At 37.8% G+C, this 21,874-nt stretch overlaps 2 protein-coding genes across 3 annotated transcripts; both read left to right on the top strand.

Annotated features, from left to right (window-relative positions):
* Positions 1 to 58: 58 nt before the first annotated feature.
* LOC140935336 (thioredoxin domain-containing protein-like) lies at positions 59 to 8,882 on the top strand. Its single transcript, XM_073384888.1, has 7 exons — positions 59 to 236; positions 2,095 to 2,169; positions 4,476 to 4,525; positions 5,442 to 5,487; positions 6,979 to 7,104; positions 7,753 to 7,789; positions 8,578 to 8,882. The coding sequence occupies exons 1-7, from the start codon at positions 73 to 75 to the stop codon at positions 8,791 to 8,793; spliced, it is 714 nt and encodes a 237-aa protein (XP_073240989.1). The 5' UTR covers positions 59 to 72; the 3' UTR covers positions 8,794 to 8,882.
* A 3,305-nt stretch (positions 8,883 to 12,187) lies between these two features.
* On the top strand, positions 12,188 to 21,197 carry LOC140935348 (CDC42 small effector protein 2-like). Of its 2 annotated transcripts, none has more exons than XM_073384901.1 (5): positions 12,188 to 12,461; positions 14,738 to 14,788; positions 14,883 to 14,927; positions 15,262 to 15,393; positions 19,084 to 21,197. In XM_073384901.1, the coding sequence occupies exons 1-4, from the start codon at positions 12,408 to 12,410 to the stop codon at positions 15,364 to 15,366; spliced, it is 255 nt and encodes an 84-aa protein (XP_073241002.1). In that variant the 5' UTR covers positions 12,188 to 12,407; the 3' UTR covers positions 15,367 to 15,393; positions 19,084 to 21,197. The 2 variants fall into 2 exon arrangements, with proteins under 2 accessions (XP_073241002.1, XP_073241003.1); XM_073384902.1 differs by lacking the exon at positions 12,188 to 12,461 and adding an exon at positions 14,447 to 14,642.
* Positions 21,198 to 21,874: the final 677 nt, after the last annotated feature.

The following is a 21,874-nucleotide window of genomic DNA, read 5'->3' as shown; positions in this document are numbered from 1 at the left end:
TATATATGGCCATCATAACCTAATTTCGTCAACACTCGTTCCCAACCTTCCCAGTCACTTGAGCTTTGCAAGATGGCGGACAGCACGTTGAATGTTTTTCTGCGATTTAGCACGTTGCTCCTTCTTTGTCATAAGTGTTGGAGCGATACTACTGTTCAGATCCTAAATGACAACAATTTCGAGCACTTGACGCAAGCTTCAACAGGAGCAACGACGGGAGACTGGTTTATAGTTTTGTGAGTTCATCATAGGCGAAGTTGAGCTTATATATGTAGAATAGACAGTACAATGGGCAAGTACTTTTTGTACAGTGTCAGGGCTCAAAGTTTAAATTTGAGTTTTGGAGCACTTGTGCTACCAGATGTAAAATTTTAGGCGCACTGCCGAAATTTTAGGCGCGCAGCTGAAAATTTTAGGAGCACAGCTTGTAATGTTGGGAGCATCTATTTCAAATGAAAAAGTAAAAAGCTTAACAGTGCCACGTTTATTTGTCATCTTCAGTTTGTTACTTTTAATTCAGTCCTGTGATTGATAAAACACAGCCTATTTGCTATGCAGTAATACCGTTGTGATTTTTAATACTGATTTCTCTTTTTGACAGTACAGTTGTGACTAAAGAAAACTTACTCTTGAAAAACAATTCAAAACTGACAACAATGAGTGTGTTGAATGAGAATGAAAATTAATCTTTAATGAATTTGTTAAATGCGCAATGACTTACATGTAACTGGAATATGACTTAAAAAAACTTTCTTACCTGGAAAAAAAGGCTCTTAATCGGCACTGCTTTTGTTTTGATTGACATTAAAACTGAACGTTCGACATGATCATCCATAGTGCGAAAAGTATGTGTTTCGTTCGTAGCATATATTTGCATGTGTCAGCGGTGTTTTTTACAAAATAGAAGAGTCTGGGATGGAGTAAAACATCGAAACGAAAAAGAACAATGGAGTTTGTAGAATCCATCGGGAGAAAAGACCAATTAAACATACACCGTCTTTCTAGTTCGTACATGTAGTCGGACCGGAAGTAAGTCAGTCACACTGTGCTTTGGGTTTTACGGTGCACAGGTGCGATTACACATGAAATTTTAGGCGCACAACCAAAAAACTAGTCGCATATGCGACCAGTTAGTCGCTAACTTTGAGCCCTGAGTGTCTATTAAAAATGCTTGCCCATTGTCTTCTGAGTCTCTCTTTATTTTATGAGCATCTGTTCGTTCTTTAGTTTAAACACGAACATGAAATGTCATATGCCCCCAAGAAAAACTACCAGTAAGATTTCGGTATAACCACATATGCTTATATTTATTTAAATATGCATTCAGGAATTTCATACTTTTTCTAGCAAATAGTTGAATAGAGTTGAAACATGTTTGCATAATAAATGTGTGGGGTTATACAGAAATTTTACCCTGTGATTGTCAAATTTCGATCCAATTTGGTTGTTTCATTTCGTCTAATTATGATTGATGGACTGAAGGTGAAAAACCTAAGCGATGGTTAAATTTGTTATTTTCCAGTTCAAATCTTATTGAGAAGGGCAGGAGAAAATAATGTTCCACTGCTGTTCGTTAGCCTGATATGTTTTCATGATGACATCATTAAGATCAAAGTGTGTAATCGTTTAAACCTCACTCAAGTGGGATTCGTACATATGTATGAGCTTTGTTTTCTTTTAACACATGACTTTTTTTTTGTCACTTGCCTTTGCCACTCCACAGCAAAGTCATGACATGTCTCAAGTGGCCATTCAAACAAATAAAAATTTTCCAAACAGCTGATGTTATTTTGAACTGCAGTGAAAGGCAACAAACGCCTTCATTATTCTGTAGCTTCTGCTTTGCAGTTTTCTTCATTTCCACACCATCATCACTTTATCATCATCCCCTCCCACTCTTCAAAAACAGGTTTGATCGTTCAATGTATGATCCATTGATATCGGATGCGTTCAGCAAAAAGCCTGCATTTTGTTGCTATGATATGGCAACATTAGTTTGAATCTGCGCATGTGCAGAATAATTTCTGCATAACTAATCAATTACACACTTTGATCGTGTTGATGAAACTTGACTTAAATGTTTGGCTTTTGCAGCTCATTTACTGACAGAGACCCAGAGTGTGCTGAATGCAAGAAAGCAGATGAAGCAATAGAAAAAGCTAAAGAAAAGTAAGTGTGCTATATTTTCAAGTTTGTAAAAACAACTACAACCTTATTTGAATCTCCTAAGTTCAATTAATCATATATAATCAATTTATCTATCTCTCATGGCATTGTTCCCGACCATATGAAAATTGCTCGCGTGATACCACTCTTTAAAGGCGGTGATCGATCACTCTTTACGAACTATAGACCGATCTCGATTCTCCCTAGCTTTTCTAAGTTTCTTGAATAGGTTGTTTATAACCGTCTTTATAATTATTTAAGTAAACTAGAAATTCTATGTGATAATCAATTTGGCTTCAGGAAAAATCATTCAACTTCTTTAGCATTGATTGACTTATATGAAAAAATCTCCCTTGCTCTTGATCGCAATGAACATGCCGTTGGCGTTTTCCTTGATCTTTCTAAGGCCTTTGATACTGTCGATCATAATATTCTGCTTGACAAACTCGAACACTATGGTATACGTGGCGTGGCTCTGGACTGGGTTAGAAGCTACCTCTCCAACAGGTTGCAATTCGTTCAATTTAACAGTCAATGCTCCTCTCCTCAAACTATCTGCTGTGGTGTCCCCCAGGGATCTATTTTGGGCCCCTTGTTTTTCTTGCTCTATATTAATGATTTAAATAATGTATCGTCGCTCGTCGAGCTGATTTTATTCGCTGATGATACTAATTTATTTATGTCCCATAAAGATCCTGTCTACCTGGCAGCCTCACTCAATTCCGAACTTAATAAATTATCCACTTGGTTCAAGGCAAACAAACTCTCCTTAAACCTAAAGAAAACAAACTTTATGTTATTTAAGCCTAGATAGAAAAGGTATCATTTTCCAATGCAAGTATGCATAAACGAACAGAGAATCGAACAGGTTAAGGAAACGGTCTTCCTCGGTGTAGTCCTTGATGAACATCTGTCTTGGAAACCGCACATTTCTCAAGTAGCTCGTAAAATCTCGAAATCAATAGGTGTCATTAATAGAGCATGATTTTTTCTACCTAAACCGTGTCTAAAAACTCTTTATTATTGTTTAGTTTATCCTTATCTTCATTATTGTATTATTGTCTGGGGATCTACGTACAAAACCAATCTTCGCCGTCTTGTCTCTTTGCAAAAGCGAGTTATCAGAATTATTTCTAAATCAACTTTCGATTCTCATTCAGACCCTATTTTCAAAGAATTAGAGCTACTAAAACTTTCCGATATTAGACAGCTAGAATTAGGTAAACTTATGTTTTCTCTTAACCATTCTCTTTTGCCTTCAAAGTTCAACAATTATTTTTCTTTAAACAAACAAGTCCATAGCTATGCCACTAGACACGTGAACGATTTTCACCTTCCTTCATGTAGAACAAACCTTCGTAAATTTTCTGTCAGTTTCCAAGGACCTACTTATTATAACACTATAGAAAATGATATTAAAGAATCTAATTCTCTCCACTTATTCAAAACGAAACTGAAAAAAAAATTATATATGAATTATTAGTTATAAATCTTGTAGTAAATATAGTTATATTTCTTCCATGTCTGATATTATTTTTATACTTATTGTTACTTGTTACTTATTGTTACAAATAGCTACACGTGTAGTTAGCTAATTGAGGTGAGTATTGAGGAAAACCTGACAAAAGAAAGAAAGAATTCAGCTAAATACCTAACAAGCCACCAGTGTCTTATAACTGATAATGGATGGTTCAGTAACTATATTTGGTTATTAGTTCACTGAAGCCCAAAGATTCTAGCATAAAGGTGCCTGTCTTTTCGCTGCAAAGTTGTTTTGCTACAAGTGGTTTCACTGCATCATGAAGTCAATTAACTGCAAAGCGTTTCTCGACTCACTGCAACAATGGCTCTAAGTTGCTGCAAAGACATGTTCAGAGGCAGTGGGAAGCAGAGTGGCCGAGTGGTTAGGGTGCTGGACTTGTTTCTGAAGGCCTGAGTTGGAGTTGTTTCTGGAGGCCTGACCGGTAGCTGGATTTGTTCTTGGTGGTTCCAAGTTCAAATCCTCAGCCATGCCTGTACATAGCCAACTGGTTTGCCTCCTACCAGTTGGAATTCTACCTTGGAATTTTACCTCTCCAAAAGCTTCTCTGTCATTAAGCCAAGTGCCAAGTTGGCATCCCTGTTAAGTTTGACTTTTTGAGACAAATTCAGCACAAGACTGAGTATGGATAAGAACAGAGGAATACAGGAATGAGGTTGACCCCCAATAATCTTAAGATAAGAGTTACTGTTTTGTGAGATCTGATCTGTAATGAACAATCTGTGTTTCCATTCAGTTACATGTCTAATAAAATGTTGTAACTTTTTAGGTTAGGCCACAAGTTGAATTTTGCCTTAGTGTTACCACCGAGGAGTAGTTGTAAGTATGAATTTTGTTTAATTCTCCCTATTATTCTTCATCAATTTGTAATGACTTAAGTTAGTCCTAAAATGTGTTTTGTGAGATTTTATGCTTTTACTGACATTTACAAAAGGGACAGAATTAATAACTTTTGTACGTACATGTAAAAGAAAGATACCTTATTATTTATTTTAGTATATCAGGAAAACCCAATGTAAAAGTATTACTAAATACATAATTGAGGTTTTTGCAAAATCAAACTTTCCAACTACAGTTAAACCTCTGCCAATGCCCCCCCTTCCTCAGTCCACATACATGTCCACATACATGGGTGCTTCTACACCAGTCCATACAGTGTAGGGTAGAGTTACAGTTTTGACCAGTTCATTGTTCTTAATGCAGTCAACTCTTGCCTCACAGGAACTTCACCAGTACAGACACCCTGAAAAAAATTACTGTTCATATTATGGCGTCATGAGCACTTTTATTAGGTCTCATTGGTCATTTCTATTGGTCATTTTCTTGCTACATGTGAAATGGAAAGGGAGCTGACATATTTCAACATTCAGACTCAGATAACAAATATGTATTCTGTTTCTTGTCATGTTATATTTAGTTTTTAGTTTGAGTTACAGTTCTTTTCTGTTGCATATGCCCCTGGACCCCTTAAATCTCACACCTTCAGAGTCCCAGGTTGCGCCTTTGGTGAAGTTTTTTCCTTCTCCACCTACGGTTTACTACAAAGCTTCTGCCACCTAGTTATAACCTTGTTGAAAATCCTGAGTTGTGGTCTAATAATATTATTTTTTACTTTTTATTATGATACAAAAAATTTATGGTATACTGATGATGAGTTTATGCACCCATTTCACTGTGTTTCAAAATATTCAATTTTATTGTACATGTAATTCTTTATTTTTTTTACCTTTTACAGTAACACTGAGGCGATTCGATGTAGCAAGATGGCCTTTTGTCACGCTGTGAGTATTCTTCCTTTCTGTTCTTAACTTTTTTTCTCTTTTTGATTTCCAAAGAGATTCTGTGTTTTCACTCACATCACTCGCATCTATGCAAATTTATTGGAACAAAAGAAAGCGTTTACATAAGAAAAGAGTTTAACTCCCAGAGGACTGGTTTGGGACAACAAGATGGCTGCCGCTTCATTGTTTTGGGACACAAATATGGCCACCGTGATGTCATGTTAAAACACACAATATCCTTTAATAAAAGCTTAATTGTTATAATTTCAGCAGTTCCTGTATCTCCAAAAGACAGTATAAACTGTTTCAAAAGAATTAATCTTCTAGTAGTATTATGTGTGGAGTGATGAACTAAAATATAATGTTGCTGACAAAATAATGCCAATTTGTATAGTGGCATTGCATATGTTGCAGGTCAAAATTAAATTCAGGTTAATATTTTTTAACCTGGGTTGATTCTCAATTTCCTTTGTGTCCTAGCCCTATTTCATGAAAAATTAGGGCTAGAACACAAAGGAAATTAAGAATCAAACCAGGTTAAAAAGATTTTAACCTGAATTTAATTTTGACCTGTAACTATGTACTGGGAGGTTAAGGAATGCTGATTAAGGGTTTTTAAACTCACTTTAGGGTCTTCAGGACAGAAAAACAATATTTTTATTTACCCTTTAAGCCCCAGTATCCACATACAAATTCTCCAAACTGATCTCCATACATTTCCTTTAAGAATTAGTTGAGAGAATTTAATAAAAGGTCAAGGCACTTTCTCTTTTGTGATCATTTTTTATATTCTCACAACCTTATCTCTTTACAATGTATGGACATTGTTAGGAGAAAATTGTTGTTGGTCACTATTGGGACTCAAAGGGTTAATGCAATAGAAGACTAATGTTCCTACCAATGCATGTAAAGGTACGCTATGGCCAAGGGTTGTGCATAAAAAAAATAACAGGTAGTGATAATAAGGATTACATAGATTTAGCCAAAGTTTAAGGTGGAGCTCCTCTTAGTAAACTTCTAATTTACTTCAAACAATGAACTTGTAACCATTGGAAAGAAATCCACTTAGAAGAGCCTGTGATCAGTTGAAAACTACGTACCTTGTCAGCGGATAACTTCAAAAAAAACATGTAACCTCAAATGAGCTATACCTAAGCCTGCAACACAGTCATGTGATACTGGTCAATGGAAATCTTTTTTTGACAGCTGTAAATTGACCACCACATGGATGTCCAATATCCGGTTGCAGGCTCCCACACGAGCTAGAAAATGTTAGATCTCACACTGGTTTCCCTCTGGTGTTGGGATGGATGCACAGTCATGTCACTACCAAATTAATAACCAAATTTCTGAGCTGTGGGGCTTCACCTGCAAGCACCCCCGTGGAGCTCCACTATTAAAAGTAACAAATGGCGTCATAGATTTGTGTCTTTCTCCTTGGAAGTGGGAACTTGTAGAGCATTGAAGTGATTATAGAACTATTTTTGTCAGTCTTAAGCAGGGAAAGCAGTATTTGTATTCAGAGGGCAAGATGGATGAAGAATCATTTATCAAATTCATAGAAGAAGGTTATAAATTAGCTGCATCTCAACCAGTTCCTCCTCCAGTTAGCAAATTGTAAGTGTAATAATAGTAATAATGAAGGGAGCACAAAAGCTCTGCTGAAACTATGAATTCAACGTGGCCCAGCACTTACATTTCAATGCTTTTCTATAAGCACTAAGATCTTCATTGTCACCCAAAGTGTACCAGGGTTCTGCTAGAATAAGGTCCCAAGGGGCTACCCCACGGGGGCACCAGGTGCTGCTAGAGTACTACCCTATGTTTTGTGCAAAAACTAATTTACTAGTGGCCATCCTGGAGCAGCAGTTAGGGGGAAGACACTAGGTGCTGCTACAAAACAGCCCTGTGCTGTTTGGGCCAAGAAGACCGTTACACTCGGAGCTTAAACTGGAGCTCCTTGTAGTACTTGCTTAATTCCCCCTCCCAATCCTTGGTAAGGGTACAAAGTGCAAAGTTACCCCCACCCCCACCCTTAGTATTATGTCACCAGTAATAACTTAGCCACCTGAGTTAGATGAGGAAGTACAAAGCAAAGGATGAAAGTTTCCTCTTAAACAGGATGAAAAAGGATTTCAGTGCATCTGTGGATGACTTCCAAGGGTGAATGAATTTTAACCTGTTCCATGAGTGCAAAATAATGATGAGTCAGGAGTGATGTCATCTTCAAAAGTGTCTGAATCTGAAATTTATTCATTATTTTAGTGACATCTTCATTGAAGAACTCATGAATGATGCAAAGGTATGGACGTTTTTCCTCTACTTCAATGTTTTATTACTCTATCTCTCCATGTACTCGACTTTGACAATATTAGAAATACCAAAAGGGTGGGAAACATAAAGGGTCATGCGTGTCGTAGGAGCATTTCCCAGGGAAATTTTCCAGCGACAGGAAATTTGTCCCAACAGAGTTCAACTTAATGAACTTCATAAAATTGTTCCAAGGGCACTATCACCTTCGTGCAGACGGTTCTACAACATTTTTTTTGCAACGGAATGAATTATTTGAATCAGTCAGCGACAACCTTGGAAAATCACCAAAGAAACTTATCCTGGAACAATTTCCTGTGTCTCCAGACATTGTGTTCTTGTCTGTACTTCACGTCTTAGCTATACTCGTTCCTGTATTGACATGCCCTTGTAAATAGATGCATTGCACGTGACTGTGTCGCGCTGTAACAGGTTGCTTTTAGTGTCACCACTGAGGCTCACGGTCAAGTCGCCCCTGTGTCGCGCTGTAACAGGTTGCTGTTAGTGTGACTACTGAGGTTTACGGTCAAGTCGCCCGAAAGCAAAGTTGCTTCGCCCGAAATTTATAGACAAGTCGCACGAAATGCTGACGGATGCCGCCTGTAATTTTGCCATTCTAAGTTTGTCTCAACGTGGCGTAAAGAACGAGATTTATATTTCACTTTTGTTGCTCTAGGTTCGTCTCAATATGGCTTAATAAACGAGATATGTTGCACACGCTATTTTATTGAACTACTTCAACCGGTTACCCACTAATGGTCATGTTTTGTTTTATCGTAGCACATCATTCAAATACGGAAAAGTGCCGCTGTTTTCATCTTTATCGCTGGAATTCTGTTTGGTTTGTTGTTACTTCCCGTTATCAGATTGTTGGTCGAATGCCTTGTTAACACGTTTCTTCAAGAGCCTGATACAGATCAGGGATTTGAAGATGAAGGACTAGGCAAAGATGAGGTCGACGAAGATGAGGAGGAAGAAGAAAAAAAAGATAGATAGATGCCAAAACAAGACTGGTTTATGTTATTACTAGATGTATATAATTTAACACCAAACAATTACCGTTAAATAAACTTCCTTATATACAATGAACACCCAGACAAAAGGAACCCGTAGACTTACTCACGAGAGACTGTGGGTCGCGGTTTTTGAACGATATATATTATTCTTAGGCTGCCCTTATAGAGTCAGTAAGTTGGTTTTTGACAAAGAAAGATTTGTTTTTTGGACGCTACAGTAAACACCCGCTTATAACAACCTATTTTTTTTAAGTCTGGCAAAATATGTTCTTCTATTTTGGGGTACTTGTTGGCAATTGAAGGTAAGTAGGTTTTTAATTAGGTTCGTAATCTTTCTGAAGGAGATGATAGGTTGTGGATTACCAGAAAAATAAATAAACTTTCTATTTATTCATAATGTTATTATCATAACCCTAACAAAACTGATTACTGAATTTATATATAGTTTATCATAATAACCCACATATAAGAACCTGCTTGGTCTTGCTTGGCTAAACAAGTTCTTGAATTTTTGGGTATTAAAGTGTCACTCCCAGGAAGTTCTTAATCCACAGGTTCTTATTAGCGGGTGTTTACTGTATTCGCCTTGAACAATGTTGTATCGGGGCTTTGCCAAATTGAAAATTGCTTAAAACGCGGTGTAATTCCGTTTGAATAACCGATCTTTTTGAAAAATGCACATCTTGGTTTCAGAATTCCGTTCTCGAAAAGTACACTGTAACTAAGATGCGTCTACGGTGTACGGAAAAAGCGGATCTTAGCTCTACTGGGGGTGGGGGGAGGCATTTTCGCTTGGCTTAACTGAGTAAAGACTTGAGAATGAAGGGGTTATGGTTTCAAAAGAAACATTAGTGTTGTGTCTCCTTGATGTGGAAGTGAATTGATTCGTTAATTCTGATCGTTCTATCCCTTTCCTTTGCCTTGCTTCGAACGCCTGCCACACAAAGCCTGGTAACAGGTGAACTCGCTGAGAGCACAGGATCATGGTCGCTAACTACCTTACATAGGTACTAACAAAACGATTCTGTTTAAAATAAGCTCATTTTAGAATTATGTACTTTATGAATCCTTTTGCGTGAAAAGAAAAAAGCATTTGAGAATCACCTGTTCAAACTATAAAGTACCTTTTTGCGTGTCTTCTCCTTAAAAAGGAGTCAGTTTTTAATTTTATTTCCAGACTGGGTTCACGAACCTACCCTAACTTAGCCTGTGTTAAGCTCTCGGATAGTAGGGACGTTGCGAAGATAAAACAAGCAAAGGGAACCCGCGTGACCTAGGAAAGGGGATTGCGGCGGGAAAATCTTATCCCCCCTTCCACGCGCGCAATCTTGGAGCCTGGAACAGGTTAACTCTAACTTGGCCGGGGTACCCACATAGTGGAAGGAGGAACACGGGAAGGGATCCCAGGGGAGTACTCCGGATTTCGAGTGACGGGTATGATCGAAGGATTTTGGGGGGGGGGGGGGTTGAGATTTTCCGGATTGTGGGATTTGTTTGGGTGGGAATTTTACTGGAATTTTTGGGTGGCTTGATTTAGTAAGGATTTTAATTTTGGGCGGTATTCGATCAAAACAATATGGAGGCTCGTACTGTTACCCGCGATCCCGGCCGCGTACTTCTACGAATAAATACAACCAAATTACCGATTTTTCTATACCCTGTCGATACAATATACTTCAACTTGTGAAATCCCATCATCCTTTACGGTATAGCGATAGCGATACTCACGCTGACGTCACCAGGGGCACATCATATAACAAGATTCTTTTATTTCACTAGTAACAAATATTTGAATAATAAAAACCATGGTTGTAAACAGTGATGCCTTCTGAAGTCGTGTGTACGTGTGTAAAGTTGTTTTTTTGCCCGGGGGCGACTCACGTAAGAAAAGGATGGGACTACTTATTGAAAAATTGAAATTAAACCCTTAAGAACTAGACCAATCGGACCTGGTTCAGGCTTTGTTTGACCCCGAAAAGAGAGGCCTTACGGAAACAGACAGCCCCGGTGCAATTCATTACTAGGACCAATATTAGAACAATATTGACTTAATTTTAAATTAGGTAAAAGCAGGAGCTCATAACGCAAAAGATGTTTGATTGAATGCTCTCTTCAACACAATTCGATGGTGATTATATCAGTTTTCTCTTTACAGACAACCGTGATCGATGTCTTTAAATGTAAAAAAGCTAAAAAGGTTTCTTCCCTGAAAACGCTGAATGAACCAAAATCGCCCCTCAACAAGACATCAGCACCCTGGGGGGTACTTAACAGAGTTAAATTATCGGGGAGACTGCATGCACCCCGAGGTCCGACCCCTTACCCCCTTTTTATATGCCATTTTTAACAGAAAAGGTACCTCTTTTATAAACCTTGTATTAACAAATGGTGCCCCTTTCACATACCTAGTTTAGAATTTTGCATCCTTTTAACTGCTGTAAATGCACTGTCATTTAAATATGAATAAATAACAAAACCGGAAAGTTTTCTGTTAGACCCTTGGGCTTTTTACAGATCGAAAGCATAGATTTTCCTACCCTTTTTTATACTTTAACTGGAAAAATCTCTGCCCTTTCATGTACCTGAAGCGTGAAAGAGGCTCCCCGTATAAGCCGTTATGGGAAATACCGTTCCCCTGGAACGAGCATCGCCATCTTTGTCATATGGTAGTCCCCCGAAATCCGGGATATTATGGCTATCCCGGGCAAATGAGAGGCGAGTCGCACACCACACCCAAAAAGAGCGCCTGAATTGCTACTACCCTTGTAGCAGAACTCTTACTACTAGGAATTGTACCCATACCTTAAGGGAATTGTTGATGTCCCTGGAAGAACAGACTCGACAATATTTTTAGGTTTCATATAAGTGGGCACGTCGTCGAGTCGTGCGGTTTACAAACCGCAAGTCAGTACTGCCTGGCTACTACCGGTACACACGCAGAGAGCACATGACCGCACGTGGCCATGAAAATTAATTTTGTCTCTTTACAATTTGTACATTTCATTTCCATTGCCATATAGATCACATCTATTTACAACTTAAGCTAGCTTGACTGGTTATATTGTGTCCTTGACACAATGATTAGGCTGGGTATTTCCCATAACTTGCGGGGGGCACTGCGTTGGCCCTACTTTATTACCTTATTCGTTACTGGGGAGGGGTTGTCGCCAAAGAAAATTATTTCAGTTCAGCCGAGAACTGAGGTGACTTGTTTGTTTTTAAAACATCATTGGATCATTTTCAAACTGGCCAGGATATTAACAGGATATTCGCTGCCGAGGCCATTAAAAAAACAGTAAACGGTTTTGGTGCCGAGTAAACAAGATTGTATGCTAATGACTTGTCGCATATTTTTGGTCATCTGACAGTGTGCTGAAAATAGATACTACTTGATAGAACATACGCGCGCGCGACTGCAGGAGGGCATTTTACCGTAACTCAACTTTATTCCCTTTACCTTGCTGATAATTTCTGTTTCTACTTCAAAATAGCCGCTCCTAGCAGCCCTTAGAGCTTTTTTAGTAAGTTAACTTCGCTTTGGTGAGAACAAAAGACCAGAAGTCAACAGTTGTTTGCTGCCACACGGCAAGGAAAATGGCGATGAGCTTTGGAGCATGTTTTGGAGCGCGTTCAAGGGGGACAGAACAGGTAAGGTTTAGTTGTTCTTAGCGCTTTACATTCGACCTTAATCTGAAGTCAGTTTTCAAACCTTTCGTAAATGTATGTCAATGTACTGCGTAAAGACATCTAAATCCTTTTCAACATGCGTTGTTTCGCCCCTAATTCAAGAACACGAGAAAGCTATGTCAGTCATGTTTTTGATCAGTGATCGATACCAATTGCACAACTGTTAGGGATTTTCCACCGCCTGATATTTTGCAGTTGCCTCTTGTACCCCTTTTACGTCTACATAAGTTAATTTTGTGAATGTGTTTAATCAAAACTCTTTAATACCCAAATGCTTTGGCAAATATTTCTGTTGTCTTTGTAAATTTATACAAATTTCCATGGTAGATGAGATCAAAATTTGTCCTACGTGCTTACGCTCTCTTCTCATCAAGAGCATTTATTTCTAAGTGGCTTTAGATCTTCATTTTCTCTTTGAGAAATTAGCCTGAAAGTGAAATGGAGAAGGATGGAAACTTTTGGCTTCAAATTTTGGCAACCATTGTCGAAACTTCTAGCTCCACAGTTGACTGCGATCGCGAGAAATGAGATGCAAAACAGGATATGAATTGTTCTTTTTGTAACCATCTCGACACGTCTGCTTTACCCCATTGAAATGTAAAGTGATTTTTTCAAACAAAGCAAAAAATCTGTAAAATTCTAGCGATAGTCGCTGTTGTCGCAACGTAATAGCGAAGCAATTATCGTGTTTGGCTACGATAAAGTTGGTAAGTTTCGGTAGGAATATCACACCTTGCTTGTCACCAATTTGTAACTCCAATATCTGACATTGTGAGAAACAAATATTATCTGCGTACGTATAGACGTGAATTGTTCGTTTTATAAAAATATCACATACACTTGCACGAAACTACTAAACTGAGGAAATTTATTACAGAAAAATATGCATCGAGTTGATTATTTAATACGTGTTAAGCTTTCTTTCGTTTCCTCGATTATGGTTTTGATAAGTCGGTAGGAAACAGTGTGTGTATCTTAGGTATCTTGGTGTATCCTGTTATGCAATTGTTCCCAGTTCCTTGTTTTCCGGTAGTCGATTTTCCATGTTTGCAGGGTATTGACGAAATTTTTAACTCATTTTGACGTTGCTAAGAAAAGCTGAACTATAAAGACTTGAAGTGGCACGCGATCGAGAACAACAACCGGCCTGAGAACAGAAAGTGCATAATCTGCAAATTTCTCTTTTTCAGCGTTTGGTAAAATCCGAGACTCGCCGAGACGCCGAGTCCCTGGTTTAAAAACTCAAATTTCCATGGCAAAAGTTCGAGAATCAGAAAGAATCACACATGAACGAGAGACTTCGAGGCTTATTACAAACACTTCCGAGGATCACCACCTCTATTAAAATGTCGGAATTAAGCAAATATTTTTTAATAGAGAAAGGGAAGATACCATCTGGGAAAACCTAGGATTAAAGTTTGATAGGGCAAGGCCAAGTGGCGACCTTGGTGAAATATCGTGCAAACCTTTCAGAAGCACTGGCATAAATGGAATGGGTGTCAGTCAGTTGTGTTAATTCTGCTTTGTCATTTCCAACTTGCAAATAGATAAAAGAAATTGTGAATTTATTAGAAAATACTGCCTTCTCTGCAAGTTCTAACATTTTCATGTCACGTTAAATTTCAGAATTTTTCTTTATAAGGATGAGTAAGAGCCCAGAAAATTGGACTGTATCTAAGAATTTAAAGACGACAATACTCAGTGTACATTCTTAAGTGAAATTCTTGTCATGTTCACGTATTGCATTCGTTTTTATATTGAACATATTAAAAAGCCTGCTCACTCTTATCACTGTATTTGACCTTGGTTCCAACGCCAGCATTTTCAGCGAATTTTGGGGTCAAAAATTTCTCAAAGCTGGGAGCTATTTGTATTTCAAATGCAAAGAGGAAGCTACTTCATTCAAACGACTTCCGGTACCCATAATGCTCAGTTAATTTTAGTGACCGCACCCTCGTGGAAGTGTGGGAAGGAAATCGAAGTGGAACCCGTAAAGTAGACAAGTTCGCCATGATTTTGCGGCTAAAATTTAGATAAGACAAACTGTATCGTGTACTGCTGTCGATCGGAAGAACTCCGTAGAGTACAATGAGCGAGTTATGGGTGTGTTTTCCTTGTTGTGTTACCGAGCAACCTCAACCGGTACGGATATTGTTGGAGCATGCATGCCAGTGCTACGCGCCGATTCGCGATCCATTCTAACAAAAAATTCTTTGCTCGTATTCTTAACTTTACAGAGAAGAAGAAAAATAGATCGTTCCATGATTGGGCAGCCAACGAATTTTAAAGTAAGTTCTTTGTTTTGTAGTGTGATTTTATCCTCACAGATAGAAACGTGTTACTTTAATTAAACTCAAGTTTTGGTTTTGATGCTGTCCACAGCACACGGGTCATATAGGAAGCGGCGATATGGCGTCCGGCTCAGACGTAAGTTTAACTCGAGAGATTTGCTTTTATTTGTCGTAAAAATAATTGTTCTTGAATTTTGATCTACAGCAAAATTTAACTCCTTCTAAATCTTTTATTTACGTTTAACAATTATCTTACAAATGGACTGAAGTTATTGTTTGAGTAGGTTCTGTGACACCTATGTAACCACTCTTCGAGAATCTTTCAGCTTTGAAATACAAATTTTCCCCTTGTTTTTTTCGCACCCCACATTGTAGGTCGTGCTATTGACAATAATGAAGGTGGATAAACAGAAGCTGATTATCAAGTAGGGTGCTAAAGCAGTCTTAAAATGTCTGATGATTTTTTTTAGCTCGGATCAATTCAAGTCCAAATGCAGTCGAAAGGAGGCTACCAAGGAATCAGTGTTCCAATCAGCTCGACTCCCGCTGGGATTCCTGTAGTGGGAGGAAATTAAAATCTTACTTTTGTAGAAAGAATAACAGTAAGTAGACAATATTTTGCTTTTTTTGTTGTTTGTTTTAGGCACAAACTTATATGATTTGCATCTTATTCCATCCTATTTAGAAACTTGAAAATTCTCTTGTGTATTTTACGTGGTTTTGAACATCTATTTCACTTTCATCGATTCCTTTCCAATAGTTTATAAATCGGATTTACATTTAGCTGTTTGAGTATTGAAGTGAGTAGGATTTGAATAGAAATTCAAGTTCGTGATGATGATCTTTCCCCTTTTTAAGTGTAATTCTAATACTCTGCTAAGAACTCTACCCTAAATTACAGTTGTGTACGCTCTTATGAACAACGCTTACTCGGCGAAATTAACTTCAACCGCATCTATGCTGCTGAAACAAAAGTTAACGTGTTCCAATGCGAATTCTACTTCTTAAGTGCATGCCCCCTCTTGGGGTAATAAAACAAAGTAAACATTAAGGTTACTTTTAATGTGCAAACTGTTTTTTGCTATCTGTTATTATAGAGGCTAATTCCTACTCTATTTGACACATTCTTTTCTGCTAGTTTTGTTGATTGAAAACTGCAAGTAATTTCAAGGTTTTAAATTATTCACTATAGCCATAAATAGTTTACTGCCCAAGTCTCAAAAATTACTTTATAGATGGTCTGATACTGGTGTCTTTTAATGATGTTTCACCAATGACTACTACTTCTTTGGCCCTTGGCGCCAAGTGGAGCAGGGGCCATCAACGATGCTCCTCTTTAAACACTGCTCTGGGCTGTTTTTACTGCCTCAGTCCAAATGATTCCCATATTCTTAAACTCTGCCACGCCAGTGCGCTGCCTCCAGCATTTCCAGGGCGCCCCCTCTTCTGTCTACTCTTGACGTTCTACCTTCAAAATACATCAGAACGCAAACTTGAGTAATTTTAGGTGAAGTTGAACAAGTTCTGGAAAGTGAAACTGGCATGTTCTCTTAATGTTAGCAGTGAAGTAATCAAGACTCTAAATGAATTTGGAAAATTTTTCTTTCATGCTTTCATGAAACTCAGTGCAACTGAAAAGCTTTCTTCTGACATTTTCATCAAATCCAGATGCTTTTAATGATTTGTGAGGGATGGATAAACATATTTATGATAGATCTATTGATTAAACTTTGGTTCCAAAAAATGAAAGTTAAGATTAGTTTTATCACCGACAATGAGTGAAAAGTTAATTTGCTGTGAAAGAATTTAAACAAACTTTGCATGTCGCCTTTTAGGGTGCAAAACAGCCACATTTAAACCATAAGCCTTTCAGTTATGCATGCTGTTTTTTTCCTGAAAGGTATGCGGGGCTTTCACCAAAATATAGTTATATTGTGTGTCTTAATTTGGTTGTTTTCATACTTGAGAATGCATAACTTTTGCCAAGTTGGATGATTCCCAGAGGGCATTGTTCCTCTACGGCTACAGTACAGCCCAGAGATAAGTGACCAACGCACACGCAGAACACAAGCACGTTTTTTGTATTTACCCAAAGTCATTAACTAGTTTGAAAGCGCATTTTTGAAACTAGCTTTCGCTTTTGTTATTCACTGTTTAATGCTTCATTGTTTTCGTTTTGTTTATTCAAACAAAAGGAAAGAAATGCTCCCGAACTGCCGATATGAATGGAATGGTATTGAGTATTCTATTTCTGTGAAAGCTTAGCCTATTAACCGTCATCATGCCTTCCTTAAAATCGATAACAAGCTATTGAGAATTGAGGCCAGGATTGAGTCTCCCAAGACCAGAAAACCAAAACAAAAGATTCACCCAGACTGATTTCTTGATAATTTTACATAGACATACTCTAGAACATAGAGTTACATAGTGTTAGTGTTTAAATGGTGTTGTGTTACAGCTGTAATACAACACGGCATGGTGGCAGGTACAAAACACAGGTCACACGTAACAGGTCAGTAGTGCAGGTCACTGCTCTATTGATGAATAACTGAGACAAGCAGTTTTACCTTAAGCTAAAATTATATTTTGGATTGTGATTAGGGCTAGGACACACTTTAAGTGTTGTTTATTTACAATAGCATAGTGACCTGTAGTTTATCCTGCACCTGTGACTTGCGTGTTGTACCTGCTGTACGGCATGGTTTATTCACACAAGTGACTGTGTGCTCAAAACAAGACCAATTCAAGTTAAAAAAGGGAATGTTTATATTCAAACAAAACTTTTATGTACGCTGTCAATCATGTCTCACAAAAAGCGAAGGACAAAATATCAAACTATTGCATATCAGGAAAACAACAATTCAGCTCAGGAGGTCAAATTACAAGTAAATTTTCCAGCGAAAAAAACACTATAAACACCCAGTTGACACTGATGACCAGCAATTCAACTAGGATAAAGCCAATGGACATTTAGGAACAGGAAATCGAAAAAAAATCGGCAAGTAGAATTTGAAAGACAAGCCAAAGAACTAAAGCAATGAGAAGCGTCTTGAGACTTTGTTCACACTGTTGCATATTAAACGTTTATTTGACAGATAAAAAGTCATAGATTGCTTTTCAAGTTCACATAACCTGACGACTTCTGCTATTTGAATGATGCAAAATGCCGTTTGATTAATTTTACTAAGGTTTCGACGCAAAAGTATCACCCAAGCTTTCTGAATGAATGCACATTTCCTTAAGAGTTGTCAACTGCTAACTGTATCTTAAATTTGCGTAGTTCAGGAATTTCTCGCAAGAATTAAACCCTGAGCAGCATTTGTTATTTTATAGAGTCAGGGTTTTCTTTAAGGTTTTAAGTAGCTGGAGTTTTTTGAAAAGTAGACAGTTGTGGGTCCAGAGGAGCCATATGACAGGCTTAAGCCAATCATTTCTAGGGGGGTCCAGGGGCCTGCTCCCCCGCAAATATTTTGAAAACTGAACGCTGGAAAATGCATCCTGGCATTTTGGGCCTTGAAACTTTGACATCAGAGAGATGAATTAAGCTGCAAATATAGCGTGACAATCAATGTACAACCGTGTAAACAAATAGGGGAATGATATTTTTTGTATCTTTATGGTGGTTTTGCTGGAGCTAACGATAGGCACTGCAAATTTATATTTTTATTGAGCCTAAGTTTAGACCGGATAAACATCATCTCCTCACCATATCTTGACTCTTGAAGAAATCAAAAGAGCTGGCAAAGCCTTGCAGAGAAGCTGGCCAACTTTGCCGGCTACCGGCTCTTATATACAACCCTGAGAGTAGAAGGTTTCTAATGACGTGAGAGGCGTAAGAACATTACTAAGTCTCCAATTAAGTTTGAGTGTTTGTTCGTCATTCGTTGTACTTCGTATTGTGAAGTCAGGCAACAATTACTGTATAGAATCGAAACCAAATTCGAATTTGGGTAAATTCTTTTGCTTATTGTTCCTCTTCACTTTCTTTTTCAGTTCTTGATCTTGTTATCATGTACAAAGTGCATAGCAAAATAACATTACTTGCCCACAATGTGCATAGTAAAACAACATTACTTGCCCACAATGTGCATAGCAAAATAACATTACTTGCCCACAATGTGCATAGTAAATTAACATTGCCCACTTCTTTTACATGTCCATCCAATGTCTTAAGCATGCAATGTTGTGTAACAAAAGTATTTATCATTATTTATTTGAATGTTTTTTTTTTCTTTTTGTGTTCCTCTTAAGTGCAGATTTAATTACATGACTGCTTAATTTTTCTTTTGCAGTTTGTTTAATTTTTCAAGGAATCAACAAGAAGACAAATTTCATGCAAAAAGACATCACAGAGAGAAAAATGCAAGGACAATAGACAGAATATTTGACCTAATTTGTTATTAAACATAGAATAGCGAGTGTTGTTGATTCCACAATATTGTAAATAACTAAGCCATCAAATTAGTATGTTTTATATGACCTTAGAGTTAGTTTCATAGCTTGACATGTAAGGGTAAGATCGTCAGGCCAGCCCTAAAAGTTAGCTGTGTATCATAGCTAGCTTAGACTGGTTGTTGATCAACATTGAATGGTCTATCCTCTTCGATGATCCTTTCATGCAGGGAATTGTGAAAGTTCGACACAGAAAACAAACCTGTTGTCGCTCCAGGGAGAATGTTCCTCAATAGGTAGAGTGCATTCAATTGAGGGCATTGAAAATGAGGATAGAAATTAAGAATTTTGTGTGGTTTGGTAATATTATTACATTCTGTACACTGGGCAATATTTAGATGGTATCTTTCCAGCCATGTTTCCAACCATCTGAATTCTACAATTCACTCAATTGAATGCACCACTATAAGCATGTGTACCTAAGAATTTGTCACTAATATTTGAAAGAAAGGATTAAAGTGTATAGGTACTAGATAGTCTTTTGGATCGCAGGCCGGAGATAATTAAACATGTTTGCCATTTGTTTGGTTGAGGATAAAGTGCACATGCATTCCATGTCATTGTACAAAGTAATTTCCCTGATTTATTGGAGCTACCGGTAGTTATAGTGCAGACAGTTGGGCATGTCATGTTTTAACCACATAGTTATATTATTTTGGTCAGTTTATCTTTTGTTTCTGTTTTATTTTACCAACCAACCTAGAGTTGCTGTTGTTTGGTTTGATTATTCATACAATATTTCTAAAGATCAAGTCAGTGATCATTGTAAACATTTAGTGTTCACCATACATTGTACACCACAAATTGTTAGCTGGGACTCGCCTTTATAGTACGTGTTTTAGGCCAGACATAAACCAGGGACACAATGCAGCGACACATCCCCTGATTTGACATGGGTTTACATAAAATCCTGTGGCAGGGACATACATGTAATTCTATCCCTGCAACATGTTGGGTGAAATTTCAACTGGTTTGAATTTGCGTGTCATGAAGCAGGGACAAGATGTGAAGACAAGTCCCCCCCCCCCTTTCCTGGCAGACATTGTGTTGTGTTGACAAATCTATTGTGAGGACAAAATTTATCTCTGCAACATGTTTCATTAAATTCAGCTGGTTTGAGTTTGTGTGTCATGAAGCAGGGACATGATGCAGAGGCAAGCCCTCTGATCTGGCTTGATTTTATGAAAAGATTCCTTGTTTTGGGGGACAAGATTTTTACCCCACAACATGTTGCAGCACGAAATTCAGCTGGTTTGAATTTGTGCATCATGAAGTGGGTACATATGACCATATCATTGGCACTGTCCCTGCCACATCTTCTCTTGCATCTATGTCCTGGCTTTTATCACATTACTGTAAAGTATGTTGGGTAGCCCTGTAAGCCCTAATAGAGACTGTAACATCTAATTTTTCCTTATATTTGTCGCAAAACTAAAGGAGGAAAAAGAATAAGTAGTATTGTCATAAGGGCCTTAAGAAATGTTTGGAGAACACTGTGAGGAAATTCCCTTTTAGTGGATAAGCGAAGGTTGCGGCTTAAATAGTCTCTCTCTGCCACAGAGGTTTGTTGGAGCATTTGTGTTTAGTAAGTGCAGTCGCGAATGCGAAAAGATCTTCAAGTAGCTAATTTAACACTTGCCCTTGCTTTTTCAATGGATTTTCTCTAAATGAAAAAAACCCCATTGAACCTCTAAGCAGCAGAGATCCAAAAGAGAGGCATTGGGACTTGTCAGTAAGCTTCCTGTCAACTGTTGCAACACCTTTAAGTCCTGATTAATTATTATTAATTTTTTCTTGTTTGCTGTTTGTGCCGTGTGCTCACCCACCAATTTAGTTTGCCCATTCCTGGATGGAACTGCAAAATGCAGTTGTCTATCACAGCATTCTCAAACATTTTTCACATACTTTTCATACAGTACTAGTTAGGAGAAATATTAAAGATTGATACAAAGTATGCCCTCTGTGAGAAGTGTCTTGTTTATGTATGACTTTCCATAATAACCTGGAGAAGTCATGGAAAAGCAGTACAGGGACTGAATGGTGTGATGATTATTATTTTTGGAAAGATTACCTCACTTGTTGTAATGATAGCATTGTTTATACAAGGGCTATTTGATTTCTGTGAGCAATTTCACCTTGGTGTATATACAATATGCTTACAATGAGAAAACTATACAAGTTCTTGACCACAGTGTTATCTCAGAAAGACAACATAAAATTGAAGGAAATTGAAAATGAAAGGCTTTCGTTGTCGTTGCTACATGGTTGCTAAGCCGTACACATCATGAAACAAGCCGTTGTAAATTATTCCACTCCCTTAAAACTGCTATTACCAATTACTCGTTCTTATTCGCAGTGAAACTTGACTTATAGAAGAAATTAATTTCAAACGACAGAAAGAACTGCTTAATGTCACCACAGGTAGCCCAAGCTCGAAATATGGGCATCGGCGAGCATCGGCAAGCATCGGCATTGTTGCGTAACATTCAAAATATAAGGATTTGTATGGGGAAAAAACCTACCGTTTCCGTAACCTACGAAAATGAAAGGATTTATGGCCGCCTTATGGGTTTTTATGTAAACGGTTTTCTCTCTAGAGAGAGAAAACCGTTTACATAAAAACCCATAAGA

This window comes from Porites lutea, chromosome 4 (assembly GCF_958299795.1).
Source record: "Porites lutea chromosome 4, jaPorLute2.1, whole genome shotgun sequence".
Lineage (NCBI taxonomy): Eukaryota > Metazoa > Cnidaria > Anthozoa > Scleractinia > Poritidae > Porites > Porites lutea.
This window is presented reverse-complemented; position numbering and strand designations above follow the sequence as displayed.

Excerpts from the sequence above, each read along its gene's own strand:
- LOC140935336 (XM_073384888.1), top strand. The coding sequence starts at position 73 with ATGGCGGACAGCACGTTGAATGTTTTTCTGCGATTTAGCACGTTGCTC. Across the intron at positions 2,170-4,475 it reads ATAGAAAAAGCTAAAGAAAA|GTTAGGCCACAAGTTGAATT; the intron begins GTAAGTGTGCTA and ends GTAACTTTTTAG. Across the intron at positions 5,488-6,978 it reads AGATGGCCTTTTGTCACGCT|TCTTAAGCAGGGAAAGCAGT; the intron begins GTGAGTATTCTT and ends TATTTTTGTCAG.
- LOC140935348 (XM_073384901.1), top strand. The coding sequence starts at position 12,408 with ATGGCGATGAGCTTTGGAGCATGTTTTGGAGCGCGTTCAAGGGGGACA. Across the intron at positions 14,789-14,882 it reads GGCAGCCAACGAATTTTAAA|CACACGGGTCATATAGGAAG; the intron begins GTAAGTTCTTTG and ends TGCTGTCCACAG. Across the intron at positions 14,928-15,261 it reads ATATGGCGTCCGGCTCAGAC|CTCGGATCAATTCAAGTCCA; the intron begins GTAAGTTTAACT and ends GATTTTTTTTAG.